This window comes from Camelus bactrianus, chromosome 3 (assembly GCF_048773025.1).
Source record: "Camelus bactrianus isolate YW-2024 breed Bactrian camel chromosome 3, ASM4877302v1, whole genome shotgun sequence".
In the NCBI taxonomy this organism is placed as follows: Eukaryota; Metazoa; Chordata; class Mammalia; order Artiodactyla; family Camelidae; genus Camelus; species Camelus bactrianus.
The window spans coordinates 99,744,488-99,772,462 of record NC_133541.1 but is presented as its reverse complement, the minus strand read 5'-3'; the positions used below and the strand labels follow the sequence as shown (position 1 = coordinate 99,772,462).

At 34.1% G+C, this 27,975-nt stretch overlaps 1 protein-coding gene across 1 annotated transcript in view; it reads left to right on the top strand.

Annotated features, from left to right (window-relative positions):
* The first annotated feature begins 1,225 nt into the window (after window positions 1-1,225).
* PFDN1 (prefoldin subunit 1) overlaps window positions 1,226-27,975 on the top strand; it is a 59,540-nt gene continuing 32,790 nt past the window's right edge. Inside the window, exons 1-2 of the mRNA XM_010971737.3 lie at window positions 1,226-1,376; window positions 4,034-4,200. Of these exons, the coding sequence (XP_010970039.1) occupies window positions 1,344-1,376; window positions 4,034-4,200 (200 nt within the window). The 5' untranslated portion in view covers window positions 1,226-1,343. The remainder of the gene's footprint in view (window positions 1,377-4,033; window positions 4,201-27,975) is intronic.

Below are 27,975 nucleotides of genomic sequence, written 5' to 3'. Positions count from 1 at the left end.
TCCTTTTAAAGGCTGGATGCTATTCCATTGTATGTGGATACCACATTTTTTTTTTATCAATTTGTCCACTGATGGACACTTGGATTGCTAATACGTCTAATAAGAAAAAAAAATTTTTTAAGGTAGAAAGCATCATGTCCATTTAAAGAGGAGTAGATGTAGTCTTATGAATTCATTGGGGAGGTTATTTATGATCAATGTGATGAGTGATAGAAAAAATAAAAAATACATAATGAAGGAGGTGGTCTGTTTGCTAGATTTTGAAAGATAAACACGACAATGCTAACTACATCAACTTAACTACAACTATTTATCAAGTACCTACTGTGTGCATGTCCTATGCTTGGAACTTTTCATCCTGATCTTATTTATTCCTCACAATAACCCTGTTAGGTCAATAGTGTTATTCTCATATTAAATGAGGAGACAAACTATTGCTACACAGCTAGTAAATGGAACCAGATACCTAGGCCCAAGGTAGACCAAACCTTGAATATAGAGCTAATTGGTTCCAAATTCCCTGCCCTTTCCTCTCTCTCACGGGTTTTTAGAATAGGTAAAACATCCATTTCTTCTATTTCTAGCCATCCTGGTTCAAATGCCAGGTATTTCACAGTAGATTCTCAAAATGTGGGCTGCAGATCACTTGCACCAAGTCATAAAGGGAGTTCACAGAAGTGCAAATTTCTGGGCTCCTGATCTCAAAGATTCTAAGTAATTAAGTTTGGGATGAGGACTAGAGAATGTGTTTTTGTTTTTTAATTTAAACAAACTAATTTGGCCTCTACTGAGAACCACTGTGTCTAGGTCTTCCAGGAGTGCTCCGCAGAAATAAGTTCTTGGGCAGAACACTGCAGCTAAGCCTTCTGATATTCTCCATACTGGCTTGCCTTAGGCTCAGACTGATTCCTCCTCCTCTGTTACAGCACAGGGACTTGCTGAAGGCCTGAATGATTGAAGAGGTTTTCACCTGATCTCAATTAAGCAGCACAACCAGCTTTTACCCAGCAAATTGAGATACAACACATCGCAATTTAGCTGCGTAAACTAGGCTATTTATCAAACTGCTTAAAACCGTACACGAAATCTGAGCGTTGTGCTGTGTCTAGAAGGATGTGGAGAAAAAGGCCAGGTTTGATAGGTCACGTGGGTAACAGAGACTCTGAATCCGAACCCCGGGTATTTCAGGGGTTTACTAGCGTTGGAGAGGTGGAAAACCCAGCAGGCGGACTCATGCGCAGGCGCAGAAGGAAGGGGGAAAACGATAAAACCGCCAAGGCGAGCCCTTCCCCCACCCTCTTTCCGGCTTTCTCCTACTGCGCAGGCGTAGAGAGTGAGTCAAGATGGCGGCCCCCGTGGATCTGGAGTTGAAGAAGGTAAAAGAGGATTTTGATCAGGCAGGAACTTCTTTTTGGAAGCTAAGGGGACTGTGGACAAGAATATCGAGTGAGGCTCGAGTCCTGAGGAAGGAAAAGAGCCCTTGGGAAATGGGGAATTATTCACCAGAGTCCTAAGACGAGACCAGGTCTCCCTAGGCTGGAGTCGGGGGCGAGCGGCCTTTTGCTGGGTAAGAACTCGTTTTGCTGGGCCTGGTGAAGTGTGACGGGCGGAGAGCTGTTCGGTTCCCTCGTTCCGAGCTCTACAGAGATTCGTTGCGCTTGGTGTCTTCAGCTTCATAGTAAGGCCTGAAGTGAGCGTTTCAAATAGGAGCCCCTTCGGACGGCTTCCCCGAGTTGAGGCAGCTGTAATTTTGCATCCTAACTTGCTTTGAACAACTCCAAATCAAATCTGTGTTTTTAGGCCGCTTATTCAATCTCGTACATTGTAAGGTCGCTGCATACGGGTCAGAGCCAGATTTTCTTGTAGTAGTATTCATCTCAGAGCTTTGGTTGTCCTCGCCGCCCCCTCCCCCCCGCTTTTTTTTTTTATTTTTTGAGGGGCTTGTCAAAAACAAGTTCAGTTTTTACAAATAAAGTCGATATCAGAAGAATTGGGTTTCTCTCTTCATACATTTGCCTATATATATGTGTCGTTACTCCGAAATGTTTTCGCCTCTTAAGAGTTATCAGGATTCTACCACCAACCCAAAAGCATAACCTTTTTTTTTTTTTTTTCCTAGGGAAAGGGGATGAGGATTGGAAAGGATTCTAGACTTCATCTACTTTAAACCTATACTTTTCTAGAGAAGGAAACAGTTCCAGAAAAGACTCAGTCCAAGATTGGGACTAGTCCAGTATTACCTGCCTTACTCCCCATCTTTTGATCATTAGTTTAAGTTCTTTAGAAGAGCAAATTTTACTTAAGACTGTCTCCTGGTCAACCTTTGCGTAAGAAGTAGGACAGCTGAAACTGTTTTGCATAATAAATGAAGCTGTTTATTATTGCTCTGAGGAATTATATGTGTTTTGCTTTTTGTTGTTCTTGTTTTGAAACTTGTGCACTTAGTCTTTATGTGGTCTACAATGCTGTAGTATCTCAGCTTTGACAGACTACTAGTTACCTTAGCAAGTTGTACAGAGCAGTCAGGTAATTTTGTTTTGTATGTAATTTTATTTTGTACTTTACATAAAAAATAAAATTCATTTTAAGACTGCTTAAAACATTCTAAGAGTTTACACTTTTTTTCCTGTTAAAAGTTCAAATTTAAGTCAGGATTTAGTAAAGGAGCTAATAGAGTACAGCTGTGAATGAACTTAACTCAGTATTATTTGAATTTGCTGCTAGGAAACCTGTGGCCAATGAATGCAAATTAAGAAGATGATTAGAGAGAAATTGGGTAGTTTTGACAACCAATGAAGTTAAGTTAAAAAAACTTATTTAAAGGTCTTCTAATTTCTTTATAAGGTCTTTTTGGAGGGGTGGAGATTAGTAGGAAATTTTAGGTACCTCTCCTTCCCCAAAGTAAATCTTTTGAAACATTACTAGTAGGTGAGAACAGTCAGAATAAAAGTTAGGTAGTAGCTTTTGCTATTTATTGCAGTTAGAAATGTTAAGGCATTAATTTGACAGCAGGTGAAAGCCATTCTAGGCACTTAAACAAGAGTATCCAAGAGTTAAGGGTCAAATTTGGCTTGTTACATGGGTATGAAAATCATGAATGCAGTTCTACCAGTGCTTTGAATTGTTTTTGTCTTTCTTTTAAAATATTCATTTTCTGAATATTGCTGTAGACAGTAGAATAGAAAGATTTCTAAACTAGAGGTTGGAAGAAATGGATTTAAGTATTTGTTTTCCAGCTAATAGTTGTTAAACCCAGTGCTGGTCATTTATATCTCTTTAACATATTTAGTTACCTAATTTGTAAACTATAGTGATGAAACCACCATCCCTAACTCAAGATTAATGAAAAGAGTAAATGAGATATTTATTATTATGTCAGTGTTCTCATATTAATATTCACATGTTAATATTTCAAACAAATATAGGAGAGTACTTTGAAACCTAATTGTGTAATACAAGTGTAGTGAATTGTAACATTCATGGTTCTTGCTTTGGATTTCTGGGTTTCATCCTCTAACTATTGTAATTAGTGCTTTTATTACTCCTTGGATTCCTGCTACATGATACGGTTATTTAAATTGCCTTTGTTCTGCTTCTTCAAGTAGATTCCGTCTTCTGAGGACTAGGTAAATTCAGTACAGTTGATCCTTGAACAATACAGATTTGAACTGCATGGATCCATTTATGTGCAGATTTTAAAAAACAATAAATACTGGAGTACTACACATTGTGTGGTTGGTTGAATGCACATATGTAGAACCGAGAATACAGAGGAACTGCTATATGAAGGCCAACTATAAATTATACTTGGATTTTCAACTGCATGGAGGGTCAGTACCCCAATCCTCGAATTGTTCAAGGGTCAAATGTATTTAGCATAGTGGCTTGATAGTTTACAATTATGTTGACTTTTATTAATGTTTGCTGTGGTACCTTTCACAGCTTTGTCTCTGGTTTGCATGCTTTATTTTAATATATGTAGATTTGACTAAAATGTTTCATCTACTAAATCAAGAACTTGTTTTTTTATTAGGCCTTCACAGAACTTCAAGCCAAAGTTATTGACACTCAGCAAAAGGTGAAGCTTGCAGACATACAGATTGAACAGCTAAACAGAACGAAAAAGCACGCACATCTTACAGATACAGAGATTATGACTTTGGTAGATGAGACTAACATGTATGAAGGTGTGGGAAGAATGTAAGTAAAATATATCTTTAAGGGGGTTATCTCGAAAGAGGTTTGTCTGAATTAAATAATAGAATTTGTTCACTTTAAAACTTGGGTTAAAGTATCATAGTAGCTTTAAAGATCATCTGGTCAAATATCTTCTTTTTTTTTAAGAGAAACTGAACTTCACATAGATGTGTTTAATGTTAAACTTTGAAGTACTTATCTTAAATATTTATTTCCCTGTTCTTTCTACAATTAGGTATGTAAGTGTGTAACTTCAATGGTAAAAATATGATTTGTTATGAAAAGGTGTTTATAGTATACACACATAGTTTTAGGTATGAAGATTTATTTAAGTAGCTTGTAATTTTAGCCTCCCCTTCCCTATCTAATTTTTAGTAGCCATACAAATCATAAATCTTTTAGATGTCTGACCAGTGTTGTAAAATAAAAATAAAGATTCAGTTTAAATGCACATTCTGTTGTACATGAGAAATCTAGTAAACCAATTTACCTTTTGTTTATTCTAATTATTGTTATGTGATTAACTGCCTACATTTCACTTATTTTCTTTTAAAAACTTTATTACCCTTATGAGAATAGATCTGCTTCATGTTCTCTAAGTAGTAAATACGAATGGAAAAGCCCTTAACTACAGGTCACATTCCATTACAGTGAGCTAAAAGGAGACTGATTTTTTTTTTCTTTTCTTTAAGTGGGGAAGTACAGGAGGAGGGGTTTTCTGGAATTTGGTCTTTGAATATTACTTAGTAAGTGGACCATTACTTAAGTTTGGAGATCTTTTAGTTGGAAAGGAATTTGACCTCAGTCTTAGGATGACTTGTTTTGTGATTGATTTGAAGGAAGCATAACATGTGTAACATTTAGTAATGACTTTGGAATGACATCATGAGAAATAGACCCTGCTCATGACTAGCTAATCTATATCTTTCTGGAAAAGAGATAGATTATAATAAACTGTTCATCTGATTTGCTTCCTCAGAATAAACAGTATACCACAAATAACTTTTATCTCTGGAGTTTGTATTTTTCATCTTAGCTTGTTTTAAAAGGAAAAGAATCTCAATTTGAGAGTTTGTTACTAGGACAGAAAAGAGTTGGGAAGATAACAATGTAGAATCCTTGAATGTGTGTCTATGTAGTATGAAGTATATTGTTGGCATTCACTATAGGATAATTTATCCTTAATGTGAATATCCTTTAGTTTTAAAACAGTAATGCTAGCTTTTCTGTCATGCTTGTCAATATGTTGCTCTTGGATTTCACATCATTACATGCCTTTGTTTGCAACAGCTAAAGAATCTCTTTTTCCAAAATAGGAAAACTGACTGTCTTTGGCCTTTTGATCTACAGTGAAGTTTTAATTTTTAATTAGAATAATTTCACTTATTAAACATTCTGCAGAAATGATAGGAAAGTTGCTTTTCTTTGCATACTGCCTAAAGTGCTACATATTCCACACAAAGAATTTTAGAGTTGAGAGGCTAGTATTTGAATTGGTTAATGGTAGAACAGTAGTGTTTCTGGAAGATTTATTTCATATCAATTTTGTTTCTAAAAAGAAATGTGTTGTTTTAAATGTTTAGATAAAATGGAATACCTATGTGGTTTCAAACTTTGGTTTTAAATTTAACCTTTGACCTTTGCTTTCTGTGCCTCTCTGGCAGTGTGAATTTGACCCTGCATTTGAAGGGGCATGTAAGGTAAATAGTGTTTGTTGTTTGGCTAGCATATTAGTGCCCTCAGGAAGAAAAGACTTGCTGAGTATTAGTCTAGTCATGAGGATGTTCTCTTTCTTGATGCTAAACCTGAAATATCTATTTCTGAATTTATAGTCTTGAGTAATCTTGCGTATCATTGTGATTCACTTCTTTAACGCTAGTCTTTACCTTAATTTGTCTTTTCTTTTCCTTTTTGAGTATTATTTGGGAATTCTAATTAGAATACTAATTTTTCTCAAACTGTTGTTTTAAAACCAACAATTAATGAAATTCAAACCACTGCTTTTTTGTTTTATAACCTGCAGTAGATTTCTGTCATCATTGAAATTCAGGCCTCGTTGTGTCTTGCGTGGAGTATGGCAATAGCTTTCTTAACTGTTCTTTCTGCCTTTATTCTGTTCGTCCAGATGTTTTCTTCACACATCTGCCAGAATTGATCATGTCATTATTCTTCGTAAAATCCTTGTTCATCCTCTTTGCTCATGGGGTAAAATCTAAACTTGTTAGCCTAACCTTCATGATTATTCATAATCTGACCTTAATTTATCCTTCTAGCCTTGAATTCCGCTAGTTTCTTTTCCCAGACTCAGAATAGCATATAAATTTCATCTCATTGACTTACCTCCTTCCATTGATTGAGAAGGAGTTTGAGTCTCATGCAGGCTTAAACATGCTTTAATTTGATTAGAGAAGTCTGTTTTGGAGTGAGAGTAGAAGAGTAGTAGCACATGTACCCCAAATTGTTATCCCTACCCTTGCCACAGTGGGCTTCCTCACACATGCCATGCTTTTTTCCTTCCTTCCTGGGATTGAACCCAGGACCTCGTGCATGCTCAGCATGCACTCTACCACTGAGCTATATCCTCCCCCTGTGCTTTCTTGATTTCGCTCATTTTGTCCGTCTTGGCCTGCAGCATCCCACTTTCCCTTATGAAATTCGCATCCTTCAAGACACAGCTCATCTTCTCTGAAGACTTTTACATTTTCTCTGGCAGACTTATTCACACTTTTCTGGGTGATAGCAGGGCTTTTGTTCCTATAGCTAGTAGAGCACATGGGTGGGGGTTAAGGATCAGGCGGGGGAGCAAAAGTTGATTGAGTTTGAAATTGTCCAGCCTCCCTAACTAGATTGTCAGCTCTGTGAGACCATGTACATATTTATCTTTTGTTTCCTCAGTTCTCAGCATAATGTCTGGCACAAAATAGGTGTTAAATGTGTGTTGATTTGAATTAAATATGATTCTCTTCCCTAAAATAACTGCATTCTTTTGGTTCTTTAGAAAATGTGTAGAAAGTGTCAGAGACTTAAGAATTGGAGTGTATTTTGCTGCTTTAACTTATGACTCAATAAAGATGAAATTATAAAAGGAACATATATTTTGACTAAGGTCAAAAGAATTGTTTCTGACCAAAGATATGTCCTTTGATCTGACAGGATTAATTCTTTATTAATCTTCTCTACTGAGAAGGTTGACTTAATTCTAGATGCCAGCCAGTTGCAGAGATAATCAGAATTGACAATATAGAAAAACCCAAGCCTTTAGAATTACACTGATATAATCTTTGGAGAATAAAGTCTATTCTATGTAGACTAATATCAATATAATTGTATCTATTTTATTTTCTTCATCACACAGGGTAGCAGTCAGATTTTTCTTTTTAGGGTATGCATTCAGTTTACCAAGTCATTGCAAACCCAGATGCCTTTCTAGTCATAAGTATGGAGAAAATTGGTAGTGTTACATACTTCTTATATATGGTTATTTCTGGTTTAGAACAAGGAAAATCAAACTACAGGGTAATGGATGATGAATTGCTATATACTATAAGCTCTGCATATTCATTGTTGCTCAAAGCTATAGTCCATCCAGTCTCTTGGCATCTTGCCAGCACATTTTAGTTCTCTTACTTCATATTCTTTGGAGAGGTTGTTATGTAGCCTGATACTACTACCACCAATTTCTAGTTTTGCTACTTAAGCTATTTGTGAGCTGACCTCACCGTACTGCTTTGAGAACTATGATGAAAGTTACAACCGTGGAATGATCTGTCTGAATAGTTGGAAGTGTTTGTCTTTGCATCTTTCTAGCATGCAAGGAGAGAATAGACAGATAAATATTACATGAATGTTTCTTGTATTTTTTTTTTCATGAATAAGAACCAGTTTATAATTTATGGGAGTTTTCTTCCTTTTTATTTTGCATAGTAAAAGCTGAGTATTTTTTAAAAATTAGAATTGCTTTGAAAGTGCACACAAATGACAATTAATCTTGCTAGTGTTTGAAAGGACCATCATTAGAATAAATGTCAAATTTATTTTTATTAGCAAAAGGTATGATCCAGACCCTGATTTGATGTTAGGTCCATTATTCTAATATCCTTGTGCTTGAGCATTACATAAATAACATCTCTTCTTTTCAAAAGAGATAAATTAAGCTTTTAATTTTTTTAATAGGGGAGGAACTTGAGTAGATTAGCCTTTGAGAAGAATGATTAGTGCCTTTTTAAAACTTGAACCTAACTAAAAATAACTTTGTACCATATTTAAACTAATTTAGAGGTATGCCACCATTCTGTGGATATTTTTTACATTTAAGGAACTAAGAATGAACAATGGTATAAATCTACCAACTAGATAAGTGTCTAGCAATGCAGAAATTGTTGTTTGGGAGCGGTGTTGCTATTTCTACTTGTTGAAGTAATTTGATGGTTGATCTCTAATGGTTGAAAGATGCAGAAGTGTGAAACTTAAGATCAATGTGGCGCAGGTAGAAAATGAAAACAGTAGATGCATTCCTGATAGGTAACACAAATTTTAAAAAGTCTAAATAATTGAGTAATTTTTCAACTAATTAAAATGTAGAAATCTGAACTCTTTGTGATAGTTTGGTTGAACTACCTTTTGTTTAAAAGGTTATGTTGGTTTTGTGATTTTAATTGTTACTTTGAATGTTGATTTGTATTTTGAGTTGTGACATTTAGAAAAGCCACGATGAAACTTTGCAGTTTCTCTAAGTTTAGTTATGTTAAATATTAATTGAAAGGGATATAGTCATGCTACCTCAAGTTTTGCAGTTGCTTTACAATTTCATGTTGCTGTAGAGTTGGTATTTCAGTCAATTTGAAGTAATTTTAAAGCTGAAGATATTTTATTCCTAAGAGATTAGGAAATCAACCACAAATCTTAGTGTAGTAAATATTATTGATACTAATATTATAGTAAAAATAGTTTATATTATTCTCACTGGAACTGAGTTTGAATATTTTATTCAATGCTTACTGTAGTAGGAAAAAAAGTGCAGATGATTTTTGATGTGAGAGCCACATAGCAAATTCAAATTTATAAGCTCCTTTTATTCTCTTTTTAAAGATATTATTCTGTATTTTGGAGTAGACAAAATGAAGCAAAGGTATAATAATTTTCAAAGATAAGGAATTTTTTATTTTAGATTTTATTTTAAAGGAAGAGGAGTTCTGATGTTGAGCTGCTTTTATTAGTAGAATATGACCCACCCTTCTTATGTTTTTATACAGAGCCATATAAAGTCATGGCTTTCATTGCTCAGAGTTCTAAGGGGAAAAAAACAACTTTTCCTGTTGTGCAGGGAAAAATGACTTCAGTTTTGTTGATGTTGAGTATGTATATAACCCCAGCTGGGCATAGTCTCCTCTTCCACAGATGTAGTACTCTAGGGAGAGGAGATTTTTGAGTAATATTTTTAATTTTCTTAAGCTGTCAGTGATTCAAAAACTTGGTGTTCATTATAACTCTGCTGACTGCTGTGTAGAATGACATCACTGTTTTTATGCCAGGGGAAGTTAACAAACATTTGCGTAGGAATTACATAGCTGTGTTTCTTCTGCAGAAGAGGACTTTTAATAATTCTTTCCCTTCTTCCCCTCCCATGTCTTCCAGAATCTAGACAATCTCACTGAAACCCAGAAAATTAATTTTTAAAATATTGTGCTAAATAGAAGTCTATTGTAAGAAAGGAAAAAGAATTCTGTTGTACTTATCTTGGGATGTACAAACATGCTAAAATAAAATTTTTATATAATGTGTCCTTGTGGTGTTGCTTAGTTTAGGCTAGAATAGGTTAGGCTAGAACTTGTTCAGAAAACATAAATGTAATTGACTCCTTTCGCTACCATTATTTGGAGGACTTTGCATTTCCTGACATCAAAAGGCCTGACTTTTTTTTAAAATCTACTTTTGTTGCTTGAAAGTAACAATTGTTTAACAACATAAGAGGGTACTACGGTGTATTCCAGTGGGTGATAAGCAAGAATTAATGTAGTTAAAGGAAGGAAGGGTGGAAAATACCATTACCTTGTTGTTTCTATGTAAATAAAAATGAAGGTAGCAGTAATCTTGAACTTTGTTGCTTTGTCTTTGGGGATTTGGATGCTGTTAACTGGCTTAACTCTATCTGAATTTTTCTGAAGTGGAAATCAATTTTAAACTGTACCAAGAATTTTCTGATTTTAGTTGCCACTTATCTCATAGTGGCAAATTTAGGAACAACTTCCTATCTAATCTGTTTGAGAGAGGACTGAAATGTTCATGACAAGGAACATAATCTGCTTAATGAAACATCCAAAAAGGAACCCAGAAAAAATATTGACCTGGAAGGTAAGAGTTAGTCCATATATGTGAACACACACTTGGTAATGACTTAATTGGTATTCTTTTCTTTCTTATTACTTGTATCAGGAATTGATATGAATTGCAAATATCCTTTGCCCACATGGAATAATTAGGATTATAATGTGTCGCATGCACCATTAGTGCCTGTGAATTTGTGAAGAATGTTTGCCTACTTTATTTTTAGAATTTAGGTTTGAGTGGACATGTCTGGGAGAATGTTATTGTCCTGGCCAGAAACTCTTTATTACCAACTTTAGTTCTAAGGAAGATCAATTACCATGAAACTGACCAGATTACTTGGAAGACACTATCACTTTGGCTTTGAAGAAGACTTAAAATGTTCTTATATCAAAATTTGCAGAGCAGCAGGAGTGCATTATTGAAAAATGTATCTTTAAATGGATAAGAGCATGACTGGCCTAAGCCAGGCCTTTTACATTGTTTAGCTCAGGGTAAAAAGATTTGCACCATAATATGCATCCTGGCTATGTATGTCTGAGTCTTTTGCACTTGTGCCAAAATATATTTCTATTTCTTTGTGTCTTTCTGCTTTTGTGCCAGGAGTCTTCTGTTTGTGTCCTTCAGTACTCATTGGCTAGTAATTTTTTTTTTAAATATCCAGTGGCTATAGTTTATCCAGTGTTATATTTTAATTTACTAGTAAGATAAAGATCACATCTTGGAAGAAGTTGTGGGATAGCTTGATGCTTATGTGTGGAAATGTTTGGGGTTTGATGAGGCTAGAGTAAAAGTGGTAAACATCAGAGGTGATTATTTACCAGAATAGTTAGAATACCAAATAGTGACCAAAAATAAGTGTCATGTTTAAAATAGATTAACATACTGCTGTTTCTATTTCAGGAGTAGTAGTTTGATTTAAAAATACACAGTGATTTTTAATTGGTACAGATTGAACCTAGCAGTGTGTGAGTTATTCATCTAGAACAAAGAATGTTTACATAGGATTGGGTTCCTGAAGAAACCATGATTTTTAAATAATTCCAGTGAATTCCCAGTCATTGTCTTACTTATCAGAAGGGTTTAGTCCAGGTCATCTTTCTTTCCTTCTTGATGCACTTTCTTCCCTTGGCTTCCAAACCACTTCTTGGTTTTCCTCCTCTTTTAGTGACCATTCCTTCGCAGTCTCCTATACTGTTTCTTTTTCTTTCCCATTTCCAAATGTTAGATTGACCTTGGGCTCAGCTTAACCTTCAGATTTTTTTCTCTTTTCTTGTTTATACTCAGTTTCTTAATGATCTCATCCAGGCTTATCTCTTTAAATGCTTTTTTATATACTGACAACTCCCAGAAATCTTATCTTGGAACTCTTTCCTGATTCCAAACTTGTGTATATTCACCTGCCTACTTCACATCTCCTTTTGATGATCTAATAGACATCTCAAAACTAACTTGACCAAAATAAAATTCTCATTATTTACAGATAAACCGGTTCTTTCCTCAGTCTTTTTCATTTTAGCAAATAGCTTTTTTGTCCTTCCAGTTCTTTCAAATCTTGGAGTCATCCTTGATTCCTCTCTTTCAGTCTTACTCAGTCCATTAGAAAGCACAGTCTTTAAATTTTGTCCAGAATCTGAACATTTTTACTTACCACCACTCTAGTTTTACCATTGGATTATTTTATTTGCCCTCTATCTGGGTTTCCTACCTCCATCCTTACCACTTTGTAGCTGTTCTCAACTGAGCAGCCAGAGTGATCCTTTTAAAACATGTCAACATGTGATCTAGTCAGAACCTTCAGATGAATTTCACATTTTATCAGTGAAAAAGAGAAGGGCTTCTGTATTTGCTGGTCTTTCTGAATGAAGCTGCCTTCTTAAAGATGTCTGTATGGCTTATACCTTCTCTTCCTTCAGGTCTTTACTAAAAAGACATTGAAGACTTTCACGACCACCTTATTTAAAACTAGTATATACATGCTTCCACCTCCCACTTACTTGCCTCTTTTACTCTCTCTCTTTTTTGGCTTTATTTTTCTCCTAGTACTCAACAACCATCTGGCATACTGAAATACTAATTATCTGTCTTTCTTAAATCAACTTTATTGAGCTATAAATTATATAGTAAAATGCATTCATTTTAAGAGTAGAGTTGGATGAATTTTGACAAACGTCACCACCAGTTCACTCATGATACAGAACATTTTTATCACCCTAAAATGTTCCTTGCTGCTTCCTCCAAGTCAGTCTTGTACTCCCCTAACTCCTGCTCTAGGCAACTGATAATTTGATTTCTATCACTGTAGATTAGTTTTGCCTATTTTAAAACTTTATATGGAAAAAATATATAGAATCATTATAGTGTATTCCTTTGTGTGGCTTCTTTCATTACGTGTAATGCTTCTGAGATTTATCCATGTTGTGTATATCAAGCCTCCTCATGGACTGTATATTGGGCTTCCGTTCCAGTTATTTAAGTACTCTTGCTTCTGCCCTTCTCCTTGTGCTTGCCAATTTCATCCTCAGGTTGGCTGCTGAAGTTCCAAGGGTTTCATTCAGACATGACAGCATCCAGAGTTAGAAAGTATCATGTTTTCTGTGTCACTTTTGTTGAAGCAGAGAAGTCTTTCCCAGAAGTCTTCAAAAGGACCACCTCTCGTATTTTCATGATAAGAACTGAGCTATATGCTTGGCTTAAATCTTGGATGTTGGAACTGCCACGATTGGATAAGACTAGTCAAGATTTACAACAGAATTCACTTCCCTGAGTTACTAGACAGTGGAGGCAACTCAAACAAAATTAGGGCTCTACTAACAAAGAGGAACAGATATTTTGTAGCCAACCAAAAGTATCTGCTGAAATCATCAACAATTACAGTGATTAACACTTGAGGGCTAGCTACATAAAATTGCTGATAACATATTTAGGGTGAATTAGGGAGAGTTTAATCAGGGAGTACAGGTAAGGAAGCTATTGAAGTAGTTCAGGGAGTATAGTAATAAGGGCATAAGTTAAGGTAGCAGAAGTGAGATGGGGAGAGGAAGAGTGTCAGTATGAAAGAAAGTGATGAGTCTTAGTGATAAATTGGGAGTATGGGGACACAGAGGAGTGCTGCAGGTTAGTGACTCGGGTAAGTGGGCAAGTGATGTTATTGATAGAGACTGAAATTGAGATGGGGAAACTGATTGTATGTAGTGTTGTTATGGGTAGATAAAATGAGTTTAATTTGGGACATGTTGAATTTGAGGAGATGTGGAACATACAAGTAGAAATGACCATTAGAAGATAGTGCAGGGGATAGGGGGTTGATATTATTTTGGTAGTTATTAGCCAAGTTGAAGCCTTGAAAGTAAATGAATTCTTGAAGGGACTTTGGGTAGAAATAGCTTAGCGCAGAGCCTGCATAATGTTTGCAGTGTGGCTGTTAGAAAAGGCAGAAAGGGTTTATGAGTATAGTAGTTGATGAGGGGAACATGGGTGAAGTAGTACTAGGATGCAGCAGCATCTCTCAGAGTTAGATTTGAGTATACTGTGTTCTGTAGATTTCTTTTGCCTGAGGTATGGCAGGTCTAGGTGCCATATTTCTGTGTTACAGTTTAGTACTACCTTATTTTGTTGCTCAGATAGTTCCTCTTTGGTATTGGTCCTTTCAGGTTGTCTCTTGTATCCTTTTAACATGTCCCCAACCTGTTTCTTTATTTGTTTTAATTACTGTTTATTTTTAGAGCATAAGTTTTAGGTTTATAAAAAAACTGAGCAGAAAGTACAGAGAGCTCTCATATCCCCACCCAAAGTTTCCTCTTTATATATCTTGCACTTACGAGCATATTTGTTACAATTGAAGGATTATTGATACATTGTGATTAACTAAGGTCCACAATTTTACATTAGGGTTCACTATTTTATACAGTTATATAGGTTTTGACAAATATGTAATGTCTTGTATCTGCCATTACAGTATCATACAGAATAGTTTCACTGTCTCCCAAATCCTCTGTACTCCACCTATTCATCCTTCTTTCCCTCCCCAAACCCTTGATCTTATACTACCTCTATAGTTCTGCCTTTTCCAGAATGTCATATAGTTGGAATCATACAAAGTAGAGCCTTCTCATTACTGGCTTCTTTAACTTAGTAATAATGTATTTAAATTTTCTCCATGTATTTTCATGGCTTGATAGCTCATTTCTTTTGTTTTCTGTTTTTTTTTCTCACAGTGCTTCATTTTGGTAGTTCTGTTGTTATATCTTTGAGTTTATTGATGTTTTCTTCTACAGTGTCTAATTTGCTATAAAGCCTATCCAGTGAATTTTTTTAACTTTAAATATTATGCTTTTTATCACCAGAAATAGCACTTACCTCTTTTTTATCTTTTTTAAAATTGAAATATAGTTGATGTACAATATTAGTTACAAGTATACAATAATAGTGATTGGCAGTTTTTTTTTTTATTAAAGTATAGTCAGTTTACAATTTTGGGTCAGTCTCTGGTGTACAGCATAATGTTTCAGTCATACATGTACATACATATATTCCTTTTCATATTTTTTTTCATTATAGATTTCTATAAGATATTGAATATAATTCCCTGTGCTATGCACTAGAAACTTGTTGTTTATCTATTTTATATATAATAGTATCTGCAATTCTCAAAGTCCCAATTTATCCCTTTCCACCCCTTTCCTCCCTGGTAACCATAAGTTTCTATGTCTGTGAGTCTGTTTCTGTTTTGTAAATAAGTTCATCTTTGTCATTTTTTTAGATTCCACATTTATGTGATATCATACGGTATTTTTCTTTCTCTTGCTTACTTCACTTAGTATGACAATCTCCAGATCCATCTATGTTGCTGTAAATGGCATTATTTTATTCTTTTTCATGGCCAAGTAGTATTTCACTCACCCACACACACCCACACACACCCACACACACCCACACACACCCACCAACACCCCCTCACCCACATCCCCACACTCACAACCTTTTTATGCAGACATCTGTTAATGGACATTTAGGTTGCTTCCGTGTCTTTACTATTGTAAACAGTGCTGCTATGAACATTGGGGTGAATGTATCTTTTCGAATTAGAGCTTAGGATATATGCCCAGGAGTGGGATTGCTGGATCATATGGTAAGTCTGTTTTTACTTTTAAAGGAATCTCCATACTGTTTTCTATAGTGGTTGCAACAAATGGCATTCTTACCAGCAGTGTAGGAGGGTTACCTTTTCTCCACACTCTCTCCAGCTTTTATTGTTTGTGGACTTTCTTTTGACTGGTGTGAGGTGATATTCTTTTTTGTATCTTTAATTACTCTGCTTGTTAAGTTCATGTCTTTTTGTTTAAATCTTAATCATATTTTTGTTACTTTTTGAAGCTTTTATCTGCTAATTGCTTTATTGCTCTCTGAATCTGTTTCTTTTGACTGAATTTTCTCCTGGTTATGGTCACATTTTTCTGTTTATGTGTCTGGTGGTATACATATATATTTGGTAAATACCCAAGTTGGTGTTTGATTTATTTTTAAACTGAGATGTAATTGACATATGACATTGTATTAGTTTGAGACGTACAACATAATGATTTGATATTTGTATATATTGTGAAGTGATTACCACAATAAGTCTAGTTAAGATCCATTGTCACACATGAACTTTTTTTTCTTCTGGTGACAATTAAGATTTACTCTGTTAGCAGCATTTAAATATACAATGCAGTATTATTAACTACAGTCATCATGCTGTACATTGCATTCCCATAAGTTATTTATTTTATAACTGGACATTTGCACCTTGTGATCACCTTTACCCATTTCACCCACTCCCCACCTCTGGCAACCATCAGTTTGTTCCTTTATTTATGAGTTTAGTGTTTTTTCTTTTAGATTGTACTTATAATCAAGATCATACATGGTTTGCCTTTCTCTGTCTGAGTTATTTCAGTTAGCATAAAGCCCTCAGGGTCTCTCCATGCTGTTACTAATGGCAAGATTTCCCTCTTTCTTTCTTTAGTGCTGAATAATAATCCATTATGTATATGTGTGTGTGTGTGTGTGTGTGTGTGTCTTGTTTTTTATGTTCATCCATCCATTGAGGGACACTTAGGTTGCTACCATGTCTTGGCTATTGTAAATAATGCTGCAGTGAACATGGTGGTGCATATATCTTTTGAGTTATTGTGACATTTTCTTCAGATAAATACCTAGAAGTGGAATTGCTGGATCATATGGTAGTTCTGCTTTTAATTTTTTGAGGAACCTTCATACTGTTTTCCATAGTTGCTGCACCAGTTTGAATTCCCACCAACAATGCAGAAGAGTTCCCTTTTCTCCACATCTTCACCTACGCTTGTTATTTCTTGTCTTTTTGATAAGAGCCGTTCTAACAGATGTGGGTGATGTCTTATTGTGGTTTTGACTTGCACTTCTCTGATAATTACTGTTGTTGAGCACCTTTTCAAGTATCTGTTGGTCGTCTGTATGTCTTTGGAAAAATGTCTATTCAGATTCTCTGCCCAGTTTTTAATCTGATTGTTTATTTTTTTGCTATTGAGTTGTATGGTTTTTTTTTTTTAAACATATTTTGGATATTAACCTCTTATCAGATATATGATTTGCATATATTTTCTCCCTTTCATAGGTTGTCTTTTCATTTTATCGATGATTTCCTTTGCTGTGCAGAAGCTTTTTAGTTTGATGTAGTCCCACTTGTTTACTTTTACTTTTTTTGCCTTTGTTATTGGTGTCAAATTTAGAAAATCATTACCAAGACCAGTGTCAAAGAGCTTACGGCCTGTTTTCTTCTAGGAATTTTATGATTTCAGGTCTTCTGTTTGAGTCTTTATTCCATTTTGGATTAATTTTTGTGTATAATGTATGACATTGGTACAATTTTATTCCTTTGCATGTGGCTGTCCAGTTTACCCAGCACTGTTTATTGCAGAGACTGTCTTTTCCCATTGTATATTCTTGGTTCCCTTGTTGTACATCAATTGACAACATATGCATGGGTTTATTTCTGGACTCTGTATTCTGTTCCATTGATCTGTGTCGGTTTTATGCCAAATACCATACTGTTTTAATTACTATAGTTTTGTAATATAGTTTGAAATCAGGGAGCAGGATGCCTCCAGCTTTGTTCCTGCTCAAGATTACTTTGGTTATTTGAGGTCTCTTATGGTCCTATACAAATTTTAGGACGGCATATTCTATTTCTGAAAATTGCTAATGGAACTTTGTTAGAAATTGCACTGAATCTGAAGATTGCTTTGGGAGGTATGGACACTTAACAGTATTCTTCCAGTCCATGAACACGAAATATCTTTCCATTTATTTGTGTCTTCTTCAATTTCTTTTGTTAATGTCTTAGAGTTTTCAACATATAGGTCTTTCACCTCTGGTTAAATTTTTCCTATTTTGTTCTTTTCATGCAACTATAAATGGGATTATTTTCTTGATTTATCTTCCTAATAGTTCACTATTAATGTTAGAAATGCAACAGATTTTTGTTTGATTTTGTATCCTGTAACTTTACTGAATTTATTAGTTCTAACAGTTTTTGATGAAGTCTTTAGGGTTTTCTGTACTGGCACATCTTGTTTTATAAGTTCTTCACTTTATTGCACTTTGCATTTATTACATTATTTACAAATTGAAAGTTTGTGACAACCCTGGATTGAGTAAGTCTTTTGGTGCCATTTTCCAACAGCATTTGCTCACTTCACATCTGTGTTCCATTTGATAATTCTCACAGTATTTCAAACCCTCCATTAGCAAAATGATTATGACTTGGTGAAGTCTCAGGTGATGGTTAGCATTTTAAAAAAATTAAGTATTTTTTCATTAGGTATGTACATTTTAAAAAAAGACACAATGCTCTTGCACTTTTAATGGGCCACAGTATAGTGTAAACATTAACTTTTATGTGCACTAGGGAACCAAAAAATTAATGTGACTCATTTTATTGCAAGGTTCACTTTATTGCAGTGGCCTGGAACCACACCTGCAATATCTCTGAGGTATACTTGTATAGTAGTATGTCATCTGCATGTCATGACAATTTCATTTCTTCCTTTCCAATTTGGATGCCTTTTATTTATTTTTCTTGCTTAATTGTTCTAGTGAGACTTCTAACGTTATGTTGAAAGAAGTTGTGAGAATGGGCATCTTTGTCTTGTTCCTGATGTTAGCTGTGGGCTTGTCTATACAGCCTCTCTTATGCTGAGGTACGTTCCCTCTACATCTGCTTTGTTGAGAGTTTTTAGCATAAATGGATGTTGAATTTTGTCCTTCCTTTTTTCCATCTGTTGATATGATCTTATGATTTTTATTCTCTATTTTGTTAATGTGGTGTATCATACTGACTGATTTGCAGATGTCGAACCATCCTTGCATCCCTGGAATACATCCCGCTTGATCATGGTGTATGATTCTTTTAATGTATTGTTGTATTTGGTTTGCTGATTTTGTTGAGGGTTTTTGCATCTATATTCATCAGGGATATTGGCCAGTAATTTTGTTGTGGCATCGTTGTCTGGTTTTGGTTTCAGGGTAATGCTGGCCTCATAAAATGAATTTGAATGAGTTCCCTCCTCTTCCATTTTTTGGAAGAGTTTTAGAAGGATTGCTATTAATTCATTAAATGTTTGGTAGACACATGACCCAGCAGTTCCACTCTTGGGTATATATCCGAAAAAAGCAAAAACACTAATTCTGTGTCTGTGTGTTCCTTACATCTAAAGGGAGTCTCTTCTAGGCAGCATGTAAATGGGTTGTGTGTGTTTTTTAATCCATTCAGCCACTCTGTCTTTTAGAGATTTTAGTCCACTTACATTTAAAGTAATTCTTAATAGTTATGTACTTATTCACATTTTGTTGGTTGTTATTGGCTGTTTTTGTAGTTCTGTCTGTTTTTTGCTTCTCTTGCTCTCTTCCTTTGTGGTTTGGTGACTTTCTTTAGTTATATGTTTATATTCCTTTCTCTTTATATTTTGTGTATGTACTGTAGGTCTTGGTTTTGTGGTTACCATGAGGCTTACATTCAACAACATATCTATAAGAGTCTATTTTAGGTTGATAACAAGTTAAGTTTGATTCCTTTGTAAAGCTCAACATTATTCCCCCTGTAATGTTTTTTGTTTTTTTAAAAAATTAAATCTATAAATTGCTTTAGGTAGTATGGATACTTCAGCAATATTAATTCTTCCAATCAGAGAGCACAGGATAGTTTTCCATTTTTGGAATCATCTTAAGTTACCTTTATCAATGTTGTATAGTTCTCAGGATACAAATCTTTCTACCTTCTTGGTCAGGTTTATTCCTAAGTATTTTTTTTTTTATGTGGTTTTAAAAGGGATTTTTTTTCCTTTCTGATGTTTCATTGTTAGTGTAAAGAAATGCAACAGATTTCTTTTTTTAAATTTATTTATTTTTTATTTTTCAGTATTATTAGGTAGAATTGTTACGATTTACACGTATACAATATATTGCATGTAAATACATATATACAATATACTGCACATATTTTTTTTTTAGTTTACATATATACTGATTGTTTCTAAGAACAGCGTAGAGCTTTAGCCTTTTATTTTATTTTTTTTATTGAAGTACCATCATTTACAGTGTGTCAGTTTCTGATGTACAGCACAATGTCCCAGTCATGCATATAAATATTTATATATATATTCATTTTTATATTTTTTTATTAGAGGTTATTACAAGATATTGAACATAGTTCACAGTGCTATACAGCAGGAACTTTTTTTAAAATCTATTTTTATATATAGTGGCTAACATTTGTAAATCTCAAACTCCCAAATTTATCCCTTCCCACCCACTTTCCCTAGTAACCATAAGATTATTTACTATGTCTGCAAGTCTGTTACTGTTTTGTAGATGAATTCATAGTGTCCTTTCTTTTTTTTTGTTTCCACGTATGAGTGATATCATATGGTATTTTTCTTTCTCTTTCTGGCTTCACATAGAATGACAATCTCTAGGTCCATCCATGTTGCTGCAAATGACATTATTTTATTCTTTTTTATGGCTGAGTAGTATTTCATTGTATGTGTACGTGTGTACATATATACCTACATACCTACATACATACACGCACACATATATACATACATTTATGTATGTATGTACACCCCCCCCATCTTCTTTATCCAGTCAACTGTTGATGGACATTTGGGTTGTTTCCATGTCTTGATTGTTGTAAATAGTGCTGCTATCAACATTGGGGTGCATTTGTCTTTTTCAATTATATTTTTCTCCAGGTACATGCCCAGGAGTGGGATTGCTGGATCACATGGTTAGTCTATTTTTAGTTTTTTAAGGAACCTCCATGCTGTCCTCCATAGTGGTTGCACCAATCTACACCCCCACCAGTAGCAGAGGGTTCCCTGTTCTCCACACCCTCTCCAGCATTGATCGTTTGTAGACTTTTTAATGATGGCCGTTCTGGCTGGTGTGAGGTGATACCTCATTGTAGTTTTGATTTGCATTTCTCTGATGATTGGTGATACTGAGCATTTTTTCATGTGCCTATTGGCTGTTTGTATGTCTTCACTGAAGAAGTGCTTGCTTAGGTCTTCTGCCCATTTTTGGATTGGTGTTTTTGTTTTTTTCTTATTAAGTTGTATGAGCTGTTTATATATGGTAGAAGTTAAGCCTTTGTCAGTCACATCATTTGCAAGTATTTTCTCCCATTCCGTAGGTTGCCTTTTTGTTTTGCTTATGGTTTCCTTTGCTGTGCAAAAGCTTATAAGTTTAATTAGATCCCATTTGTTTATTTTTGCTCTTATTTCTATTGCCTGGGTGGGTTGCCCTAGAAGAACATTGTTAAGATTTGTCAGAGAATGTTTTGCCTATGTTTTCTTCTAGAAGATTTATTGTGTCGTGTCTTATATTTAAGTCTTTAGGCCATTTTGAGTTTATTTTTATGTATGGAGTGAGGGAGTGTTTTTTTTTTTTTTTTAAACATTTTTTATTGATTTATAATCATTTTACAGTGTTGTGTCAAATTCTAGTGTTCACAATTTTTCAGTCATACATGGACATATACACATTTATTATCACATTTTTTCCTCTGTGAGATACCATAAGATTTTGTGTATCTTTCTCTGTGCTATATAGTATAATCTTGTTTATCTATTCTACAATTTTGAAATCCCAGTCGGAGTGTTCTAACTTCATTGATTTACATGCTGCTCTCCAGTTTTCCCAACACCACTTGCTGAAGAGACTGTCTTTTCTCTATTGTATATTCTTGCCTTCTTTGTTGAAGATTAATTGACCTTAGGTCTGTGGGTTTATTTCTGGGCTCTGTATTCTGTTCTGTTGATCCATATGTCTGTTTTTATGCCAGTACCATGCTGTTTTGATTACTGTAGCTTTGTAGTCTGAAGCCTAGAAGGGTTATTCCTCCAGCTTCGCTCTTTTTCTTCAGTATTGCTTTGGCAATTCTGGTTTTTTTGTGATTACATATAAATTATAAATTTTAGGATTGTTTCTTCTAGTTCTGTGAAAAATGACCTGGGTAATTAGATAGGGATCACATTAAATCTGTAGATTGCCTTGGGCACTATGGCCATTTTAACAGTATTGATTCTTCCAATCCAAGAGCATGGGATATCTTTCCCTTTCTTTAAGTCATCTTTAATTTCCTTGATCAGCGTTTTGTAGTTCTCCATGTATAAATCTTTCATCTCCTTGGTGAGATGTATTCCTAAGTATTTTATTGTTTTGGATGCGATTTTAAAAGGGATTGTGTCTTTACTTTCTTTTCCTGCTAATGCATTGTTAGTGTAAAGAAATGCAACTGATTTTTGTATTTAATCTTGTATTCTGCTACCTTGCTGAATTCTTTTATCAGCTCTAGTAGTTTTTGTGTGGAGCTTTTAGAGTGTTCTATATATAGTATCATATCATCCGCATATAGTGACAGTTTTATCTCTTCTTGTCCAATTTGGATCTCTCTTATTTCTTGTTCTTGCCTGATTGCTCTGGCTAGGACTTCCAAGACTATGTTGAATAGAAGTGGTGAGAGTGGGCATCCCTGTCTTGTTCCAGATTTTAGTGGGAAGGCTGTCAGTTTTTCAGCATTTAGTATTATGCTGGCTGTGGTTTTGTCATAAATAGCTTTTATTATGTTGAGATATGTTCCCTCTATACCCATTTTGGTAAGAGTTTATATCATAAATGGGTGTTGAATTTTATCAAATGCTTTTTCTGCATCTATTGAGGTGATCATGTGGTTTTTGTCATTTCTTTTGTGGATGTGGTGTATCACAGTGGTCAATATGGATATATTGAACCATCCTTGTGTCCCTGGGATGAATCCAGCTTGATCATGGTGTATGATCTTTTTTATGTATTGTTGGATTCTGTTTGCTAATATTTTGTTGAGAACTTTTGCATATATGTTCATCAGTGATATTGGCCTGTAATTTTCTTTTTTGGTAGTGTCTTTGTCTGGTTTTGGTATCAGGGTGATGGTGGCTTAATAGAATGAGTTTGGGAGTACTCCCTCCTTTTCAGTCTCTTGGAAGAATTTGAGAAGAACCAGAAGAGTTCTTTTTATGTTTGGTAGAATTCCCCAGTGAAGCCGTCTGATCTGGGACTTGTGTTTGCAGGGAGGTTTTTGTTTTTGTTTTTGTTTTTGTTTTTGTTTTGTTTTGTTTTTTGTGTTTTTAAAGATTCTATTTCATTTCTAGTGATTGGTGTGTTCAGATGATCTATTTCTTCTTGATTCAGTTTTGGTGGGCTGTATGTTTCTAGAAACTTTTCCATTTCTTCTAGGTTGTTCAATATGATGGCATATAATTGTTCATAGTATTCTCCTATGGTTTTTGTATTTCTATGGTATCTGGTGTTATTTTTCCTCTTTTATTTTTTGTTTATTTGGATCCTCTCTTCTTGGTGACATTGGCCAGCGGTTTGTCAGTTTTGTTTATTACCTTTTCAAAGAACCAGCTCTTGATTTTATTCATTTTTTTTCTGTTTTTAAATCTCTTCTTAATTTATTTCCTATCTGCTCTTTATTATTTCCTTCATTCTATCGACTTTAGGTTTTGTCTGTTCTTTTTCTAATTGTTTTAGGTGTTAGTTTAGGTTGTTTATTTGAAAGAGTTCTTGTTTTTTTAAGGAAGACCTGTATCGCTGTGAACTTCTAAGAACTACTTTTCCTGCATCCCATAGATTTTTATATGGTTGTGCTTTCATTGTCATTTGTCTCAAGGTATTTTAAAAATTTGTTTGATTTCATTATTGACCCATTAGTTTTTTCACAACATGTTGTTTAGTCTCCATGTGATGGTTTTTTTTTTTCTCGTTTCTTTCTGTGATTTCTAGTTTCACACCATTGTGGTCAGAAAAGATGCTTGAGATAATTTCTATCTTTTTAAATTTGTTTAGGCTTGTTTTCTGTCTTAGTATGTAATCAGTCCTAGAGAATGTTCCATGTGCACTTGAAAAGAATGCATATTCTCATTTTTTTGGATGTAATGTCTTGAAACTGTCGATTTAGTCTGTTTTATTGTATCATTTAGAATCTCTGTTGCCTTATTGATTTTCTGTTTGAGAGATCTGTCTATTGATGTGAGTGGGGTGTTAGTCTCCTACTATTATTGTATTCCTGTCAGTTTCTCCCTTTCTGTCTGTTGATACTTGTTTTATGTACTTATGTGTGCTTATATTGGGTGCATATACATTAAAGAGTGCAATATCCTCTTCTTGTATTGATCTTTTTATTATTATATAGCGTTCCTTTTTATCTTTCTTTATAGCCTTTGTTATAAAGAATGTTTTGTTTAATATTAGTATTGCTATCCTTGCTTTCTTGTCATTTCCACTTGCATGAAATATCCTTTTCCATCCCCTCACTTTCAGTCTATGTGGATCCTTCACCCTGAAGTGGGTCTCTTGTAGGCAGCATTTGTAGGCTCTTTTTGTTTTAAAAAAAAAATCCCATTTGCCACTCTGTGTCTTGATTGGAGCATTTAGCCCATTGACATCTAAGGTAATTATTAATAGATATGTATTTATTGCCATTTTAAGCCTTATTTTCCAGTGATTTTGTATTTCTTCTTTGTTCCTTTCTTTTTGTTTTTCCTTTTGTGGTTTGATGGTTTTCTTTTGTGTTGTGTTTGTATTCTCTTCTTTTTGGTTTTTCTGAATCTATTATATGTCTTTGATTTGTGTTTACCCTATTTTTTGAGTATGTTAACCTATTACTATATCTACTTGCTTTAGACTGGTAGTCATATAGGCTCAAACACATTCTAAAAGAAACTCTACATTTTCTTCCTCTCCTCCAGTTTTTATGATTTTGATGTCCTCTTACGTCTTCATGTTTATCCTTTTATTGTTTGCTGTAGTTATCAACACTTTCCATGCTTTTTATTTTTGATATCACATTTTACATCTTTTTATCTTGTATATCCTTTAACTAATTATTGTAACCTTAGTTATTTTTTCTATTTTTAAATTCCAGAATTTGGTTCTTTTTGTCATCAGGCTTCTTGATTTATACTACCCAATTTTATTTCATAAAAAAAGGGATTTAATTGTTCTTTTACTTTGTCACATTTGAGATTCCTAAATGTACTTACTCTACTGTCATTTTAGGATTAATCTGTTGTTCCCATTTTGTTGGAAGTAATGTCATTTCCTTATTGTGTTTTTGCTTTACACGTATGTAAGTTGTACAGAGTAGAACTTACCTGTTTTAGTTGTACAGTTATACATGTTTTGATGAACATATGTATACTGCTATGTAATTATCACTACAGTTAAATTATACAATATATACAACTCCTCAAAACATTCCTTTATGACCATTTGTAATCAGTTCTCTCTCTTTACTACCATCCCCTAGCAACTGTTGATCTGTTTTTTTTGTTTTTGTAGTTTTTCCTTTTTAAGCATATTATTTAAGTAGAATCATCATGTGTGTAGCCTTTTGTGTTCGTCGTCTTTGAGTTAGAATAATGCTTTCAATATCTCTCTGTATTGATGGGTGTATCACTATTTTTTTTCCATTTTATTGCTGAATAGGATTCCATTGTGTAGTTGTACTATAATTTGTCCACTCAGTTGTTGATAGACATTGAATTGTTTCTAGTTTTGGGCAACTCTGAATAACAGCCATAAATATTTGTGTACAGTTCTTTGCATAGATGTATGTTTTTATTTCTCTTAGGTAGATACCTAGCAGTGGGATCGCTATCTTGAATGGTGAATAATTGATTATGTTCATAAGAAACTGCCAAACTCTTTTCCAAAGTGGCTATACTACTTTGTGTGCCAATTGTTAGTCATTCTGTCTGTATAGATTTGCCTTTTCTGGACATTTCATATAAACAGAATCTTACAGTCATACAATATGTGATTATGTCTCTTCTCAGCATTGTGTGTTAAAGGTTAATCTACACTGTAGCATGAATCACTATTTGATTCCTTTTTATGCCAAGTAATATTCCATTGTATGGCTATACCACATATTATTTATCCATTCATCAGTTGTTGGGCATCTCAGTTGTTTCCACTTTTTAGCTGTCATAAATAATCTGCTTTGAAAATTTAGTCAAGTTTTTGTGTATGTATATGTGAGTGTTTTTTGTTTTTTTTCTCTTGGTTATATTTCTTGAAGTAGAATTGCTGAATGGTAACTCTGTGTTTAACTTTTTGAGGAACTGCCAGAATATTTTCCACAGCAGCTATACCATTTTACGTATCCACTAGCAAATTATGAGGTTCCAACTTTTCTATATCCTCTCCAACACTTGTTATTATCTGTCTTTTTGATTATTGCCATCCTAGTTGGTATCATCTTGCTTTTACTTGGAATTTATCTGTTTCTTTTTATTTAAAATATGAATTTCTTGTGATTGCATGTAGTTGGGTCCTGCTTTTATTTTTATTTATTTTTATTTTTTTTAAGGGTCCTGCTTTTAAATTCAAGTCTGACAGTCTTTGCCTTTTAATTGGGGTCTCTAGATCATTTACATTTCTAGTAATTATTGCTATAGTTGTAATTATATTTGGATTTAAATCTTCCATCTTGCTTGCTTTCTCTTTGTCTCATTTATTCTTTATTCCTTTTTTCTTTTTCTGCCTTCTTTTAGGTTGAGTATATTTTATGATCCTATTTTATTTTCACTTTTTGCTTATTAGTCCTTAGTAAAACATTTATTTATTTAGTGATTGTCCTATTTTTTTTACAATGTCTTTAATTTAGTGAAACCTACTTTTAAATAATATTATGAATATTATGCCACTTCATCTTATTATATTTTAAATCTCCTCAGCATTCTTTTTTTTATTGTTACAGATTTTACATTTATTATGAAGCCCAAGGTATATATCATTGCTGTTTTGCTTTAGATCATGAGTTGGCAAGCTTGTTTTGTAATGGGGCATATGGTAAATATTTTTGGTTTTGCTGGCCATATGATCTCTGTCACAGCTGTCTCTGTTAACTCTGCCATTGTTGGGAGAAAGCACATTTGACATTCTGTAAACAAATGAGTGTGGCTGGTTTGGCCTGCAAGCCATAGTTTGCCAACACGTGCTCTAGACAGTCAACTATCTTTTAAAATGATTAACAATAAGGTAAAAGTTCTTTTTTACTTTTTAAAAAATTTTATTGAGGTGTGCTTGATTTACAATGTTGTGTTAGTTTCAGGTGTAGAACAAAGTGATTCAGTTATATATGTGTGTGTGTATGTTTGTGTGTAGTCTTTTTCAGGTTCTTTTCCACTATAGAATATTACAATATGTTGAATATAGTTCCATGTGCTATATAGTAGATCCTTGTTTATTTTATACATCATAGTGTATATGAAACATCTTTTATCTTTTATGTTAATTTATCCTATGTCTAGTACTTTTCATTTCTGTATAAGTTGCCATATGTTATCATATTCCTTCCATTGGAAGAACTACCTTTAAAATTTTTTATATATGTTTGCTGGAATGAATTCTCTCAGCTTTGTTTGAATTTTCCCTTCATATTTCAAAGGTATGTTCACTGTGCATAATGCTGGTTTAATAGCTTTTGACTTTTAGTACTTTGAAAATGTTCTGCCATTGTCTTCTTCCTTACATAGTTTGTGACAAGAAGTTTGCTGTAAGTCTTATTTTTGTTTCTCTTAATGCAGTGTGTCATTTTCTTGCTGCTGTCAAGATTTTCTTTTTAGTTTTAGCTTTTGGTAGTTTAATTATGCTATGGCTAGTTTTGTTTTTTTGGTGTTTATTTTGCTTGTTTTTCTCTGAGTATCTTGGAACTGTCATTTGGTTTTTTTTTTCCCGTTTGTTTTAGAAAATCCTTGTATATTATCTCTTCCAGTGTTTCTTCTCTACTTTTTTCCTCCTCTTTCTGGATCTTTACTCATGTTAGACAGCTTAATATTGTCTCTTATGTCTTGCATGTTGTATCCTATTTTTTGTTTTGTT